Source organism: Syngnathus floridae, chromosome 2 (genome assembly GCF_059516105.1).
Source record: "Syngnathus floridae isolate MCC-2025c chromosome 2, RoL_Sflo_1.0, whole genome shotgun sequence".
In the NCBI taxonomy this organism is placed as follows: domain Eukaryota; kingdom Metazoa; phylum Chordata; class Actinopteri; order Syngnathiformes; family Syngnathidae; genus Syngnathus; species Syngnathus floridae.
In genome coordinates this window covers 14,709,840-14,726,386 of record NC_142414.1, presented here as the reverse complement: position 1 = coordinate 14,726,386, position 16,547 = coordinate 14,709,840, and the positions used below count along the sequence as shown (strand labels likewise).

At 40.3% G+C, this 16,547-nt stretch overlaps 3 protein-coding genes across 9 annotated transcripts; 2 read left to right on the top strand and 1 right to left on the bottom strand.

Moving 5' to 3' along the window:
* Positions 1-70: 70 nt before the first annotated feature.
* dytn (dystrotelin) lies at positions 71-4,883 on the bottom strand. Of its 2 annotated transcripts, XM_088368713.1 has the most exons (14): positions 4,607-4,883; positions 4,501-4,532; positions 4,284-4,370; positions 3,963-4,167; positions 3,708-3,793; positions 3,553-3,632; positions 3,416-3,487; positions 3,074-3,237; positions 2,890-3,001; positions 2,648-2,781; positions 2,438-2,579; positions 1,950-2,002; positions 1,717-1,858; positions 71-1,617 (listed from the first exon to the last, which is right to left on the bottom strand). In XM_088368713.1, exons 2-14 carry the CDS (start codon positions 4,517-4,519, stop codon positions 1,135-1,137), a joined length of 1,779 nt encoding a protein of 592 aa, XP_088224839.1. In that variant the 5' UTR covers positions 4,520-4,532; positions 4,607-4,883; the 3' UTR covers positions 71-1,134. The 2 variants fall into 2 exon arrangements, with proteins under 2 accessions (XP_088224839.1, XP_088224840.1); XM_088368714.1 differs by having other exon boundaries at positions 4,501-4,883.
* On the top strand, positions 1,514-7,671 carry LOC148402059 (CD59 glycoprotein-like). 5 transcript variants are annotated; one of them, XM_088368715.1, is made up of 11 exons: positions 1,514-2,582; positions 2,700-2,806; positions 2,953-3,031; positions 3,104-3,161; positions 3,451-3,653; positions 4,064-4,206; positions 4,684-4,757; positions 5,588-5,666; positions 5,857-5,958; positions 6,549-6,622; positions 6,696-7,671. In XM_088368715.1, exons 6-11 carry the CDS (start codon positions 4,143-4,145, stop codon positions 6,816-6,818), a joined length of 516 nt encoding a protein of 171 aa, XP_088224841.1. In that variant the 5' UTR covers positions 1,514-2,582; positions 2,700-2,806; positions 2,953-3,031; positions 3,104-3,161; positions 3,451-3,653; positions 4,064-4,142; the 3' UTR covers positions 6,819-7,671. The 5 variants fall into 5 exon arrangements, with proteins under 5 accessions (XP_088224841.1, XP_088224843.1, XP_088224842.1 ...); XM_088368717.1 differs by lacking the exon at positions 4,064-4,206; XM_088368716.1 differs by lacking the exons at positions 1,514-2,582; positions 2,700-2,806; positions 2,953-3,031 and having other exon boundaries at positions 3,102-3,161.
* A 1,165-nt stretch (positions 7,672-8,836) lies between these two features.
* mlpha (melanophilin a) lies at positions 8,837-16,236 on the top strand. Of its 2 annotated transcripts, XM_088368367.1 has the most exons (16): positions 8,837-9,031; positions 9,442-9,566; positions 10,364-10,585; positions 10,651-10,763; positions 10,961-11,005; positions 11,300-11,358; positions 11,452-11,541; positions 11,708-11,810; positions 11,894-12,084; positions 12,547-12,627; positions 12,770-12,991; positions 13,904-14,074; positions 14,482-14,643; positions 14,742-14,798; positions 14,870-14,915; positions 15,226-16,236. In XM_088368367.1, exons 2-16 carry the CDS (start codon positions 9,457-9,459, stop codon positions 15,267-15,269), a joined length of 1,716 nt encoding a protein of 571 aa, XP_088224493.1. In that variant the 5' UTR covers positions 8,837-9,031; positions 9,442-9,456; the 3' UTR covers positions 15,270-16,236. The 2 variants fall into 2 exon arrangements, with proteins under 2 accessions (XP_088224493.1, XP_088224494.1); XM_088368368.1 differs by lacking the exon at positions 13,904-14,074 and having other exon boundaries at positions 8,838-9,031.
* The last annotated feature ends 311 nt before the right edge of the window (positions 16,237-16,547 follow it).

Sequence of the window (16,547 nt, the reverse complement as noted above, 5' to 3'; positions counted from 1 at the left end):
GCCGCTCATTTACATGACACAACAAACAGAAAAAATGTTTTTGAATTGAGATGACATCAGAGAGTATATATCCCAGAGACAGAAATGCCTTTGACACCATTGATGTCGAAGAATGGTTTCCAGTGGCATAAACCTTTTCTTCTCTATCTAAATGGGGATTTGCCTCAAACTGTCCACCAGGCAGAGTAAAGAGTCTCCAACTTGGTCCGCAGCCTCAATAAGTGCCAAAGCCTTGTTATCACCTCAGAAAAAAAAAAAGGGAAAAAATACAAGTTGTGACAATACAACACTAACTTATAATTTTGTAATGGCTATAGGGGGACAAATACTGTATACTGTACTAAAGTCGAGTTTTCACATTGATACTCTTATTTTTGGCAACTTACACTTTGACTCAACTATTATGAGGAAAAATCTTTACTTGTTAAAATTATGATCTATACCAAACCGAAAGAAACACAGCACTCTAATCTACCAAAATAAACCCAGTAATGACAGTTAAACAACAAAGAAATTATGACAAATGTTTTGCTTGTGTTCAATGGACATTGTGTCGCTCCTTGTAGTGTGGGCCCCACGGCCACTTGAAGGCAGTATAATGCAGGCATACGATATAGTACATAAAGATGGTAAGCCGCAGTGAGTATTGTTTTGTGTACTGCAAAACTTAGGCTATTCATAAGCCTGTCTAGGGCATTTTGGATTGTTTATTAGCATTAAGCTAGTTAGACTTTGCTAAGGAGTTGTAGTTGATTTAAATATGAAAATAGTTGGACTCGTTGGACTTTGCTAAGGTGTTGTGGTTGTTTTAGATACATATGAAAATTGTCTATGTTTTGTTTAATTTGAGTCTAAACTTCTATTGGGAGTGGCAGTAAACTGCTTGAAGGTTGTTTTTTTTTCCAAGAATTAGTTGCCAAAGTGTTGCTAGTTGTGAAAAGATGAGTTGAGCTGGCTGCAATCGTGCAGTGGCATGAATCTCCCAACTCAAGGCACCATGGTACATCTGATATCAGAAAATAAGAGATTTTTAAATTGATGTAAAGACAGTGTGAAGACTATTTCTAGAAGGCAACTCAGAGATATACCAAAGTTGTCTTCTGCTAAGACATGTATTTTTAATCAGGTATCACTTTAATGTTCTTTATACAAGACTGTTAATTTATATGCAAAGAAACAAATAACTGTTTTACCTGATTGTTCATCCTTCCTCCTGCCAGTCCCAAAGACACTTATTAATTGGTCCATCATTTGCTCCAGCATCTCTTCTGGACTACAAGGTCTACAAGCCTGTTCATCAGCCATACCTTTGTCCACCTCCTTTAGTACATCCTCTTGTTGAATGGATTGACAAAGATGGCTGTTACCAGCACACTTCTCCTCCTCATAGTGGATGTCATGTGACCAATCTTGGTTTATTGTGAGTGAACTTCCCTCACTCTCACTCCCCTTGTCTGTCTTCAACATGAATTCTTCGTTTTTATCTTCATCTACGCAGGCGTCTACGTCAGAAGTTGGTGTCATGGTTCCTTTGTCTATGTTTTCCGTGTTCTCCATCTCATTCTGGTGTTGTGGCACATTATTGGCAGATTGCTGTAATTCCAGCTTGTTCAGTGTCTGAAGAATGAAAATGTCCATGGGTGAAGGTAAACACTCTCACAGTACCATCTAATTGTGAATTTTCTTCTTGAGCTATGTCTGTGCTAATGTGTTCACCTGAGTGAGGGTCGTCTGCAGATGGATGTTATGTTCCTTAACTGTTTCCATGGTAACCTCCATCTCCGCACATCGTTCCTTCAGCATACACTGTTCGGATTGGACAGCGAGATGCCACACCTGCAGCTGCTCTTCCAGAAGCCTCCAACAAAGAACAAATCAAGTGTTGATGAATATGCATCTTGCCATCTAATTGGCTTTTTAACTTTGGAAGGTTTTGATTTTCCACTTACCGTTTGTCTTTGTGCAGGTTCCTGACTTCAGTGAGCAGAGTGGATACTTCCAACTTAGAATGCAAAACAAATGACCATCAGATGTCCATTTTAGAAAACATCCGTGGCATTAATCAGAGCAACAAAAAAATAGAAATTATCAGTCGCTCAGTGATCATGTTAATCATGTCTTGAGATCCTACCACATTTGCTTTTGAATTGGCTAACCTGTTGGAATGTAAATTGCGACTAATGTTCCATTTATGTTAAACACAATTTACATGACATAACATCTCCCTTTTGACGGACACATTGGTAGAGAAGTAGGCTAAAATCAACATTCAAGCCACATAGCCTGTTTTCTCCATTGCACTGCCGATCAAATGACAAAGAGCAGTTTGTTTACTAGTGATGACGTCTGACCTATTGCCACTCGAAATAATTTGTGACGTCACGGTCATTCTCTGTTGTGTAGCCAGACTTTCGGATGGGAGGTCATCAGAGGTCACCTGTTCTGGCAGTGTCTCCTCAGTCTGAAGGGACTTGGATGAAAAGGATTGAAGTTGTACTGTGGAATCATGGGAAACACAGACAATGGAAGAGGTGCTCCCACATTCTTGGAGAGTGGCAGCAGAATGGACAGGTGGCGTACTGGTAAACAAATTTGGATTTGATTGGACTGACATTGGTTAGATGGATAGTCATAAAACCTGGCTCACGTCTTATGGCTGTCCTTTGCTTCCTCCCTCGTTGAACTCTTTGCGCTGTCAGCTCCTCTTTGAGTAGATCGTCGTGGTAATAGGGAGTGACGAGCGCGGTGCACAATTGAAGAGAAAGTCTCTCGCCATGTGGGCTGACAGGGAGAAGGTTTGTCGTAGGTTTGTTGCTTCATTCAACCAACTTTGTGCCTCTTTCAAAATTTTCTCTCCACACTTCATGTCCACTGTCTCTCAACTCTTACCAGTGTGCAGAACTCCATCACTGGGTGGTGACTCTTGTGTTTGCGTGTCTGTTGCTCCGACAGGAAGCAACTCTGACATATGTGGACTTTCAGACACTTCACACAGCGATACCTGAATCCACACACACTTTATTTATTAATAGTGAGCAATGAAGGATAGTGAAAAAAAGATGGTTACACTCACCTGAGTCCACTGATTGGAAATATCTTGCAGATATGACAGCGGACGGGGTGAACGACCTTCTGACTTATGAACAGGCGATAGAGAACAGGTAACCATAGCAACAAACGAGGCTCACTCTGTAGCCATGATAAAACGTGTTCCCTGCTTACGGTGGAGGTCAGCACCTGTGGAAATTTTGTGTAAATCTCACCGTGATGACCAGTGACAACTTCCAGAATCTACATCATGGTTAATAAGTGTAGGGATTTGTTTTTTTACTAACAAACAACAAGTGAAGTTGGTGGAAGTGGTGATGACGTGTTAATAAAACTCCAAATAGCTGAAGAAATATTTTTCCCTCACCCCATGAAAACATGACTTCACTGCTTCTTCAACAGCCCCAAACACTCCTTCCTCCTGGATGACCGCGGGAACCTGAACATGCATTACAGGAGTCAGATGACGAGAGCATGATGGGAAATGTAGTTAGTTTGGATTACCTGGTTGACATCCTCCAATAAGGATCGAAGAGATGACCTACTTATGGATCCGGAAGCACTTGCCGCTGTACACACCAGTGCTGAGACAATCACTCGTGTTAGTAAGTGCATTTTATCAAAAATAACAATTATTTTCAAAGAAACACGTTTCCCACCTCCATATTTCAGCAGGAGTGTTTCTGCCGATAAACAGATGAGAGCAATACGGAGAGAAACGGCGCGTATATGACCCAACAGATTCCTGAAACACACACATAGTCCACACTTAATTGAACAAACACGCACAAACCAAGCGGCAGGCGCACTCTTCAATTTTTTTGGGGAGTAGCGTAGTGATGAGTTGTTAAAGAGTGATTTTTATTTATGTGAGGGCCACACACCAGAATTTCAATCTGCCAATAAGATTTTACCCATCAAACATCCTGAATATAAAACTGCTCAATTTCTCGGCCGACTCCACGGTGGAGTGATCTGGAAATTCCAGTGACACATTTCTGAACATCTTCTTCAGCTGCTGGGTGACTTCATCCTTGCATAGGACAGAATCCCGCTGCAGCTTGCCTCTGCCCCCCGGGTCAAGGGCGGCCTCGATGTGGCGGGTCAACACAACATCCACTGGAAGCACAACAAAGAATGCATTTCTCAAATCAGCTAGTAACTTCAAGTCAAAAAGGCGTTAGCAACCACCAAACCAACACGCTTAGTATGAAGTAAAAATAAAACACGCTGACTGTGACAAATGTTCTGTAGACTTTCAAGCTTCATTGCAACTCTGTAGGCTGGGGGGCGGATTTTGTTGAAGTCCTCTAGCCCTGAAACTGGACACAAACAAACAAACTTACATTTCCCTTAAAAATAAACCCCCTGTAGATTATTGGTGAGAATTGGTGTCACAATGACAACCTTTTAAGTGATGGCTATTTGAAAAAACAAAAGAAAATAACTTACTGAGACTGTTGACATCCATGACGGGTTACAGTCTGAAAATGAGATAAGAATGTAAAACTTGCCGACTTTGCTGTACGTATATTCATTTTAGCAGAGACTCACTCACCTGCAGCCTTCCTAGCATGGAGTCGAGCAGAAGCTGTTAAATTTTTAATGCCATTTTGGTTTCATCTGTCATCACAGCTGCTGCTCACCTGTCTGCTTCGGACCAATGGACAGCCAGAACGGCTGTTGACATCATACGGGTGAAAGAGGAGGTGAGGGGCATCAAAGTCAGGTTTGTAGCTGAAGCAAACAATCTGTGTCACTCAGTAGCATCTTTGTTTGCGTTGGCGCTGCAGACCCTTGTCTCGGCTCACACTGGCCATTTGTGTCTTCTATGCTTTCTTTGTCCCGTGGCACCATGACACACTCAAACATTTCTTCTCCTTAGATCAATGAGCTTGTGACGAGGTCAGCGTGGTGCCACTCTGATCCAGACCCCAGCTTCATGTTCTCAAATTCAGTGGCATTTTACTAGTGTGCAGTAAAACTTGTACCAATTGTAGCTGGCGGGCAACTGTTCAATTGAAGCTTCATGGCTGATGAAGGTGTTTTCTTTTCCGCACTTGACAGTTTGGTGATAGACACACAGAACATAATGAAGAAAATATTTGAGTTGACTTTCCCTTTAAATATTTTGGTTTATTCACAGATCAAACACTGGGACAGAATTTTTTTGGGACATTTCAAATAAAATATATAGCAATTTGAAAGTACGGAAATTTTTAATTATCACCGAAGAATAATTACATTGACCTTTTGTCTCTTTCAACCAATGGGACCCAATCTTAAACAGGCTCCTCCCCAAGGGGTGTGGTCTCACAGCCCAATTTTTCAGCACCTTACACTTTTGGTCAGTTAGTGATTGACTTGGCATCACTCAAGCTCTGCAGTTGGGTGAGAGGACTGATACACACATGCACATACACACACATTAAAATATACAAAGTGGTACATACGCTAGTAAATTAACAGCTGGTGTAATGTTACTCTTACATCGTTTATCGTGAATACACGGTACAAAGTAGTACATTTATCATTTCAGGATTTGTGCTACGCTGTGGTGAACATGAAGTTCTCTATTAGCATCTTTCTGCTGACCTGCTTCGCTCTCATGGGACTTGGTATGTTTCATCCTCCAAGTTTTTTTTATTGTTACATTATGCCCTTATTCATATATTTTCACACTTTGAGCTTTGAGACAAAAAATAAATTGTTCTAAATATGCTTGTTGTTTTTGTGAATCCTGCAGAAAGAATGTGAACAAGTGATGTGAAATATGTGCTTTTTTTTTTTTTTTTTTTTTTTGTACAGGCTCAGCAATTCGCTGTTACAGTTGTAAAGACTACACGGCCAGTTGCTCCAAACAACGAGACTGCAGCTATGACGACGCCTGCCTGACGCTCACAGAGAGAGGTGCCGAAATGATTGAATTTGGAAATAATTATTATGGCCCGTTTTCTTCTTGTGCATTAATTAAATCCATCACTTTACCTCACCACCCCTGTAACTTTGTGCATGTTGGCACTCACATGAAAGAATTTGCAGTCATGTGGCATGATAAAGCACGTTCAATTAGTGGTGCATGCAGTATTTATACAGAATATTTATATCCTAGAAGTGTTTTAAATATTTGCTAAAATGATGACTTTACTTTGGTGTTATCGTCGCCCTAGTGATGGTGGCAAGCTACCGATAATTCCCACTTATCACAAAATACATTCTTTGTATCATTGGTCGGGTTTACCTTTTTGTTGAAAAATAACATTGTTTTGACAGGCATACATCAGAAACATCATTCTTGAGGTGTAACACAATACTCAAACTTTGTGGCTGTATTTGGTGCAATTGTGCTTTTACTAATTTTTACGCACACAGTTGTAATTTTCATCCTCTGGGTATGACGCTGGTCATTTGTGTCCACCTTACTGCTTTTGCCGCAACCATATTGTTGATGAAACTTCCCAAGCATGATGACAAATGTTCAACTGGTTCTTTTGTTCCAGGAGGGATGACCTTCCGCCAGTGCCTGAAATATTCAGACTGCGAGTACAGCCGACTGGGACAGATGTTCCCACAGGTAGAAAACCGAGTCCTTCAGTGATGAAGCCACAATCTTCTGGAAATATTCATTCCCATCTTTTGGTTTGAAGGTGTCCAGTTTTACATTCAAGTGCTGCAACTCGGATCTGTGTAACTCCGCCCATTCTGCCACAGCGAGTTCTCTGATTGGTGTGCTGGCATCCGTAGCCGCCACATGGTGGGTGATCCGCTAATGCCGCCGATTTGACGACTCATCCCAGCTTACTGTCAAGTTATCAATGTCCATGTGGAGCTAGCAGATTATTGGTTGGACATGTGTCTTTTTTCAATTTATTTTTCTATAAATACTCACTGATGTTTGTAGAATTTTAATGTGTTTCCAATTTAATTAATGTTAAACAATGAAACAAAAAAAATAGCACTTCAAGACTGGTCTCATGATGATAAGGACATAGAAAAGTAAAATACTAGCAGTTGATGAGTCATGTACATAATTGCAGGGGATTGGTTGTAATGGTAAAACCACGTAAATATGTACGAGGATGTAAATGTACACAAAAATCACGTGAACAAAATGCCAAACAAACTGCTAATCTCTTGTGTAAACGGAGATATTTGATGATATTTAAAATGAATCAGCAACAGTGCAATAGTTAGTCTTCATTTTGGGAAATGACGCGGGCGACTACAGTAACAGTTTGACCATTCTGAATTCTTATGCTGGCTTATTATCCTCTTTAAATGCCTCTGGAATTTGCGTTTGCACTGTGCTACTTTTAAAAAAAAAACATGTGACTAGCCATGACGTTGTCCGCTAGCCAGAAGCTGAGCTGCACTGTGTTTGTTTGTGGACTTGGTGTGTGGCTACTCCTTGTCCCTTACCTAACTGTTCAGTGTGGGAATAATCATACAGTCATGTTCCATAACTGCCCATGAAGTTGGTTATGAATTTAAGGCTTGATTTGTGGTAAAATGTGGCAAGCTTTTGCAGGCCTTGAGTTTGACACCTGTGCTTGAATGTTTATGTAATGTTGTGATTTACCTTGTCACTAATATTAACAAAATAAATGTGCACAATGTAAATAATTTATCATTCTACTTGGATCCTACTCTTTGAAATAATGTTATTTGAAACATTGTAAAGAATATTTAAATATTTATTATTATTATTATTGTTATTATTGCAAATGATAACAATTATCCAAACAGGCATCAGCATTTTTTCTATTCATTTCATCATCATGCAACTGGCTACAAGCACACGTCAAGTGTATTTGCGTCACCTAGTGGAACATATTGTGAATTCTTGTGGTGTCGATGGTTTCACTCTGACAAAGGAATGTTGCCGTTCTTGAAATTTCAGGATGAAACTACAGTGCACCATAACATTTACAGGTAGTTTAAACTTTGAATACATGTCCAAATGTTAAACATTTCAGCACCTTTTGCAGAACTTGCTGTCATGAAAAAAAAAACACAATTCACAACAGATATTTTTTAAAATAATGATAATAATAATGATGATGATTATTATCATTGTTATTATTATTTGTTTGTTGAAGTAAGGTATGTTTCAGTTGTTTGGTGTCCACTTGGTCAAGATGAAGAGAGGACTAATTGAACCCGGAAATATTACTGTCCATTCATGGATCAACTGTGACCTGACAAAAAAAATACATTTGAAACCAAAAATTATTCCATTTAAAAGTAGAAAACTATGGTGTCCTTCCCCATTGCTGCTGGTGTTGCTTGCAAGTAGTCATTCAACTATCATCACGTGTTAGCCTGACGTAGCATGAAAAGTTGTTGGCCTACAGCAGGCAGCCATGAGGCATGGTTGTCACATTCAGCCCTGTGTGTGGCTTTTGCTCGGATCAGAAGTAATACCAATACACAAAAGTGGCAAAACCTTTCGCATTCTGCCCTTACTGTAAATAAATACAGTGCAGTTAAAAAAGAAAGAAAGAACTAGTCTGGTTAGTTTACCTTAGTAAAATTACAAATAAATGATCTCAAACGAGCTTTGGTGCACTTTATTTTTACTGTAAATTCTACACAGTAGCTACCCATCTATAACAACTAATTACTAGTTCATAGCTATTTATTTTTTATGCAACCAAAGCAACGTGTTTCCATATCTTTGCTAGTCGACTCGTGTGCAAATTAAAAGCTCAATAAATAATGTTTTCTGTGGAACTACTTGTGAACTCTGAGAATGGCTCCAATGAAACCAAGCCCCAGGTTCTGAGCTAAAGGCACTAATCACACATATTGCCTTTTTCAGTCAGTACTTTTCTTTATGGACCCTGGATACCTGAACTTTTCAGAGTCCTGGCTTCAACAAAGTAGCCTATTTATTGTGAGCATGATCCTGATGATGTCAGGACATGTGATCAGCCGACCTTCTCAGTTAAACGCTGGGTGATTCAGCAGGAGCTGCACTGAGGTGGGTTTCCTTTTCTCTTCCCTATTTTCTTTATTCTAATGCATCGATTTTAACTTTAAACCAGAAAGCATAACATTGCTTCTTTGACATTTTGTTGGCTAGACTTAGTTTTGATTTATTCTGCATTTTAACTTGGAAAGCTTTGATGTCTTTAACTATTTAATTATACCATTCGGAATGTGCTTTAGAAAACCTTCAATTTATTTTGTATTTTGTATTTTTCAAAATTCTGAGACTGTTTACATTTTTTTTCTTGTTGTCACTGAGGTAAAATTTCTCTAGCTATCAACATGTCAGGGTTTAACCAAACAATTGTTGGGAAATTTAGTGTTCCCATAACACAATGTTCAAGTGTTAAATAAATAATAATAATAAAATGATTACAGTAAACTTGTTTCTTATATCCTCAGAAAACTGACCTCACCATGGAACGTAAACTGGATTTGTCTCGCCTGACGGACGAAGAAGCGAAACACGTCTGGGAGGTGATTCAACGTGATTTTAACCTGCGGAAAAACGAAGAAGATCGACTAGGGTGGGTTTAATTATTGATCATGTACATTAACTAAATACTTGTTAGAATATAATGGAAATCATTTGTCCTTGTGGTAGGGTGAAGATGCAACCAATAACCGATTATATCACAGCTATATACACGAATGTGTGAGATCTAGTTTAAAAGTGTGACACAATCAATTCAGTTTTAATGCGACTTGTTGAGGGCTTTGGGACTCAAGTCATGCGACATGTTTTCATGCAAACAATCAAGGAATGTGAGCGTGAAAGCTGCAGTACATCATGACAGTCACACGGAGAGGCCACAAAGACGCTCTTGTGTCTCCAGAGCAGTTTTAAAATCCCATCAGACCTGGGGTGCACGCAAACACATGCATTTGAAGGATTTTTCCCTTCTAACCCAATTCTAACATTTTTATGAACGAAACCGACGGTGAAAATTCTAATTCTGATAAGACTATCTCCAATTTTGCTGTCACGTTTACACACACTATCACAAGTATATTCAATTTTCAGGGACGCAATCAGATAGGAATGAATGCCTCCTAAAAAAAACTAACTGTTGATAAACAATTTTTCGTCTGTTAGCTTGGATGCCCCATATTTAATACACCTGGATAGAATTTTTTGGGGAGTTGACGTTCGTCAGTTGTAGTGCCGGGCAAAACATTTCAACATTTCTGCCCATAGAATGATTTCTTTGTCTAGGATTGGGAGGCCTGGGGGGCTATGGATGCCCCAACTCAGGCAGCCTTCTGTCCGCCCTCTCGTTTGCACGTGACTGCATTGAACTAATAGGCTGTTGTGGTTTCAAAGCAAATTGAAGGACTCCATCGAGAAGGAGGACACCAAGCGTGAGCTGCTGGGCGGGCAGACCAACTTGGCCGACTCGCTGTGTATCCGCTGCCTGCAACCTTTTAAGTTCCTGGTGAACAGCAAGCGTCAGTGCCTGGATTGCCACATGTTCGTCTGCAAGTCGTGCAGCCGCTACAACAAGAAGGAGCACGGTTGGGTGTGCGACAACTGTCGCATGACCAGGTGAGCCATGCATTTCTCATACGGCTCAGTTGCACCACACTCAATGGTGCTGTCCACTCCTGCAGGGTTCTGAAGATCGGCACCCTGGGGTGGTACCATGACAATATCCGAAACCGTTTTAAACGCTTCGGCAGTGCCAAGGTGATGAGGTCACTGTACAAGAGACTGAACGGAGATGGTAAGCACAGAAGTGGGTTCAGTCTGAACAGTGTTTATTGTTTTGAGGATACAGTGGTGCTTTGAGTTGCAAGTTTAATTTGTTCTGTGACCACGCTCAAGAAATAAATACTTTTTGCTTCTATCAAATGAACATTGTGCATACAGGCTGACAATTGAAATGATGCTAATAGCTAATTAAGTTCTTCTCTGTGACAGGTGGACGAGATGACGACACTCAGAGCATGCCTGATGTCCGCAGCAGTGAGTCCTTGCACAATGCACTTTATCTCCTTTTGTTAAGCATGAAATGATCTCATACTTGTGGCTTTTTCTCAGTTTTATAACTCTTTCCTCCTGGCTATCTGCAGTTACAGTCAGTGTGGAAAAATAGCCATTTAAAAATTACAAGTACAGGAAAAATAGGCCATGTAATAGGGCATGAAAGGAAGACATGTATAATTTTTCTAATTTTCTTATTCATTACTCTAAAATATGCGCTCTGATTTTGATCGCTGTTTAACCTTAACCTAACATGTAAATAATATTGTGTTCCAGACCACTACAACCCTAATGACGATGATCAGGGAGAAATGGAGGCTCAACGATACAAATCGGTAAAAAACAAACAAACAAACAAACAAACAAACAAACAAAACAAAAAAATAGGAAAATAATATATATATTTTTTTACACAAATTGTCTTTTAGATGCGGAAAAATAAACGCCTGTTGTCAGTTCATCCTTTTGACTTTGATTCCGAGGATTATTTCCCCCGTTCACGGCGCTCATCAGTGCAGGTAAGACACTGGAGAGATTTCGAGAGTTTTTTTTTTTTTTTTAAATAACAAAAAAAAATACACAATACTAACTTATCTGCACATTGAAGACAGATAATTTTGCATATTTTCCCTCACGGCAACTATAATTTACGCAGCAAATGCATGTTTCTATTTTACATCGCAGCAAATTCAGGAGGATCGCGCATACCGGAATGACATAGAATACGACTTGAACCAACAGCGAATGAATCGCAGGAGAAGTTTGGATCGTTTTGCAATGAGAACAGGTGCAAACAAACTTACCTCCACATTTGCTCAATGTAAGGATTTTCATTGTGTGACTCATGACAGAGTTTCTACCCTGCTTCAGACGATTATGGTGAGAATCGGATGGTTCGTACTCGATCTTTGTCCAAGATCAGCTCGATGGCTCGTCAGCAGTACATCGACACGTCTGATGAGGAGGAGTGTCCGCGCTTTCCACCAATGTACCAGCCAACCCACTACCGCCGCCGCAACAGCCGGGCCTCATCTCAAGAGAACCTTGGACAAAACCCTCCAGTAAGACAATCAACACGCTGCTCAGAAATGTGAAAAAGAAATCAAGTAGTACAAGGAAGAGCAATTAGTACATCTGCCTCACAGTTGAGAGGTTCTAGCAGGGCCTAAACAAACATCCATGCCAGGGGTGGGCAAAGCATCACATGAGAAACTGGAATGTTTGCCGAGGGTCACACCATGCAACTTTTATTTTTAAAATATGTTAAAAAAAAGCACATTGTCATGTTGTCAGCGCGGTGGGGCACTCGTTAGCACATACGCCTCACAGTTCGGTGGTGCAGGGTTCGTTTCTGGCCCTGGCCTTCCGTTTTGCAGTTTGCATGTTCTCCCCGTGCTTGCGTGGGTTTCTCGGGTTTCTACTTGTGGCTGGATCGAGCAGCTTTTTTTGATATTTAATCTAAAGTACCTAAAGATAGATAGCTGTTTCCCATGATGCAACTGGTGTTTTTTTGAACTCCGCAGATAAACGAGTTGAACAAACGCATGTCTGCCATCGAGGGTCTGCTGAATCGTTTGGAGGAAAAGATGTCGCCTGCCGATAAGGTGACACAGGAATTCTTTCTTCAAAGTAGTTCTTCTCGTTAAATTCTCGCCATCAGTCCCATCTTGAAACGTCAACAGAGTTACTGTTGTCACATGTGATGGAGTAGGCCAGCAACGCAATTCATGAGCCAATGTTTGGCAGGCGTCTGAGTCATCAGGACAGAACGAGGAAGAGAAGCTGATGAAGAAGTTGAGCGAGTTGGCAGGGAACCTCGGCAACAAGCGCATGTCGTCAGATGACGAGGTGGACAAGAAGGCCTTTTCTGGAGGAAAAAGCATCGCTGGTGGCAGGGCGGCGGCCGCTCTGGATTCGATGAAGAACCTGAGCTCATCCAGCGATGACGTGCCAAGTGAAGCACAGAAGGTAAGATGATTGTGCTGCTTGAAAATCTGGGCAAAGCAGGAGGAGACAGGAAATGGGAAGCTGGACTTCACATCAAAAATTGACTCACTCAATTTTGGACATATTTGCTTTATGTGTGTCTGCTTGTGTCCATTCTGCTTTTGCTTGTCCCCATAACATAATCTAAGTGCATTCATATCTTAACACAGTATTTTCTATAACAATGTCCAATTCCTTCACATTACCTTCTGTTTGCTTTGAAACACGGGCTTTGCTTTTCACCTTGTTGTTCTTTAAATCAAAAGATGCTTCTCCATAAGCAACAGATTATGCCATACATATTTTAAATAGCCTTTTGTATACTTGAGTACCAGCCACATCAAGAAGTTTTCTCCAGAGAGTTTATCCGACTGACAATATGGTACCTTCGTATATACAAATATGTCAGTAAAAACAATTATTTTTATTTTAAAGGCAATAATAAAAAATAAAAAAACACCCACAAAAACATTGGAAAAATTATAAACTTTTTCAAGGCAAAAATACACAAAAAAAAACACTCAAAAATTTAAAAAAATAAATAAAAATTCAAATTTCAAGGCAAAAGTACAAAAAAATAAATAAATACACAAAAACAAATCCCTGCTTTTGAGTAAAGGCTTTCATGATCCTGGGGTTCTCGTTGAAGAGTCGCTAAACTGGAAAGTCAAGCTCTCCATACTCCACTTGTAAACTTTGGCCATGGGATTTGTCTAATCATAAAGTGGCCACATAAGCTGAGGATCTTTAACTAGACCTGAAGCCGATTTTACAGAAGATGACATTGAGGTGGTTCCAGTTTGTCCTTCTCAGACAAAGGGAGGAGGGTTAGAGGTGCGTTCAGGCTGGTTTGATCATGTCCTGCTAACATCTGTCCCTCTACATGACTTTCAGAGATCGACCGCCGCCGCCCTTTGTGACCTCACCACTGAGGCCCTGAGAACCATTAATGCCACAGAAAACGCGATGGTTGAGTTCGGCCTGTCAGAGCCGGTGGACAGAACCCACATGTTAGGGACTGATGCTAAACAAGCCGATGAGGCGTTCAGGCAACTTGAGGAAAATGTAAGCCTCCGGCAAATTGCTCGCCTTCTTGCCTCTACCCCTCCTTCTTAAGCTCTTTCTGTGTGAACGTCAAGCTAAATTTCTTTGTTTTTAGTCTTACTGCAGTCCTCCGCCAAGGCAGTCACGTCTTGTACTCCGGCAATGTCCTGTCTTTCGTTTAATGGGGAAAAACAGAAAAACTCACACTCTCCCAAAAACCCTCCCATGAATACAAAACCTCAAGTTTAGAAATTGCTTCTGTTATCAGTCACACTCACAATTTATGACTCTTGAACAAAAATAATTAAGTTTGTGGTGCTGATAAGAATTTGTTAGTGTCTTTGAGAAGGATTCTTTTCTTATGTGGGAGTGGCAATTGTCATTTTCTGCCGGCCTGGGGCACCTCATACATCACGCGTGTGTCACAGGTGTACATTGCCACCGGGCAGTCGTACGAACTGGAAACAAAGCTGCGGCGACTGGAGCAGAGTGCAAAGAATCGCTTTGGCGGCACGACAGATTCGGAGCTTTCCGATCTGGAGGACGTAGTGGCCTTGACAGCTGCCAGGGTGCAGAGTGCTGAAAGTGAGGTAGGCGGGGCCTCATGCGTCAACCAATCACAGTGTTTCTTGGATAGTTGTGTCTTAAGATGTAAGAAATTGCAAAAATCACTATCTGTTCTCTGCAGGTATCCGATATTGAAAGTAAGCTCGCAGCTCTGCGGGCTGTAGGATCGAAGAAGAAGGTAATGAACAATTGTAATCATTGGTTTGATGCACTGTCGTGGAATATAATTATTCTTTGGGTTTATTTTAGGTTTCTGGATCACAGAGGAAGAAGTCTAGCCAAGATCACATTGCCAGTAAGGCTACTGTGTTCTTGCAATTTCACGAATGTATCAAATATATCGCTGGCGTCATTCGGAATTTTCATTCCTCCAAAATCATCACTTTTCCGGATACCTCCAAAACAGCATGTTTGTATTGTCAAAGAGAGCAAGGCATATTTAACACTTTAGATTGGTCAACACCCACATGTGTGAACTGGCCAATATAATAAATTTGGGGGGGGGAGAAATGTGAAATGTCTCAGATTGTGGCATAGGAGGTTTCAGGCTGGCACCAGTGATATATAATTTTAATATAAATTATATATTTTTTTTCTCTTCACAGAATCTGAAAGAAATGGAGCTGCATGGAAATCCAACATCTCTTGAACCAAAATGTTTCTTCAACTCTATTAGGTCTCAAAGGATTTAAATCTTTGTTTAGGCCTCCTTAAAGTCTTTTTGAGACAATAATTAGAACAAATATGTAATACTTATCCATTGTTTCCAACAGCTAGAATCTTTCAAATTTCCGGATGTTCATAATAAAATAGGTTCCAGAATCAAAGCCATTTGAAAATATAGATAATTTCCGACTATAAACTATTTGCTGTTTTTTTTCCAATATTCTTTTTCCGTATATATTTTTAGGGGGTGTTTTCCACCCCCCACATCACACACACAAACACGCATGCACGCACACACACGCACACGCACACACACACACGCACACATGCACACACACACGCAGACCTAAAAAAAATATTGCAGTTATGAATTTAACAATTTGCGAGCTGGCCTGGTCTCTGTCCCCTTCTGATAGGGTCCATTGTGTTCTGTTCAAGGTTTCCTCCCTTAGAGGGATTTTTTCCTTGCCTGTTATGCACTGCTTGCCCCTTGTTTTTCTTATACTATGTAGCGTATAATGTACAAGGTGTGTGTGTGGCTCTTGACCTGCTCAATGTGTAAAGTGCTTCCAGATAACTTCACTCGTAAATTGGCCTTAAATGTTGATATTAGTATTATAATAGCTTTCTAATAATTATTGTGAAAATTCATGAGCATGATCAATGTCCTGATGCTCTGTAAAGAAAACGGATGGATAGGGATGAGCCTGAGCTGACCCTAACGCAACCCCAATGAGGACAAGCACTTTAAACGCAAATGGATGGATGATGGATATGACATGATGTCAGTTTTGCTCTCAATCTTAATGAGTCCTCCCAATTATTATTAGTGATGATTGGAAAAGATTTTGAGCAATCCATTCAGATGACATTACGCAGTCTTCTCTCTCTTCTGTGCATTTTGGACATGTCATAGACACATTTAGAATAAACAATAGTTACCAACCTGTGCCAAATCTTGGGTCATTTGTCAAACAAATCCCCTGTCCTGATTGTTGGATACATTTTGTGTTTTTATTCATCTGTCTAGTGTTTTTTTCCCCCCAGAGGTTATTCACCATTATATTCTTTATCCTTAAAAAGACGTGATGCAATTTCAGTGACTGAAAGTAGATGTGACTTCGTTTTTCCATATGACATATACACAAACTGTTAAAATTATTTATATTATTTTTAGTATTTATGTTATGGGAAGTTGTAATGGGACATGTGATTTGAGATATGACGTCACTGTAACCGTTTTGATAAACGGGCACAGTCA

Coding starts and splice junctions, on each gene's coding strand:
- LOC148402059 (XM_088368715.1), top strand. CDS start 4,143: ATGTGGCGGGTCAACACAACATCCACTGGAAGCACAACAAAGAATGCA. Junction 5,667..5,856: donor CTTCGCTCTCATGGGACTTG/GTATGTTTCATC, acceptor TTTTTTGTACAG/GCTCAGCAATTCGCTGTTAC. Junction 6,623..6,695: donor TGGGACAGATGTTCCCACAG/GTAGAAAACCGA, acceptor TTTGGTTTGAAG/GTGTCCAGTTTTACATTCAA.
- dytn (XM_088368714.1), bottom strand. Junction 3,633..3,707: donor ACTCCTGCTGAAATATGGAG/GTGGGAAACGTG, acceptor TGATTGTCTCAG/CACTGGTGTGTACAGCGGCA. Junction 2,782..2,889: donor TGATGGAGTTCTGCACACTG/GTAAGAGTTGAG, acceptor TCTCCCTGTCAG/CCCACATGGCGAGAGACTTT.
- mlpha (XM_088368367.1), top strand. CDS start 9,457: ATGGAACGTAAACTGGATTTGTCTCGCCTGACGGACGAAGAAGCGAAA. Junction 9,567..10,363: donor AACGAAGAAGATCGACTAGG/GTGGGTTTAATT, acceptor GTGGTTTCAAAG/CAAATTGAAGGACTCCATCG. Junction 11,542..11,707: donor CACGGCGCTCATCAGTGCAG/GTAAGACACTGG, acceptor TTTACATCGCAG/CAAATTCAGGAGGATCGCGC.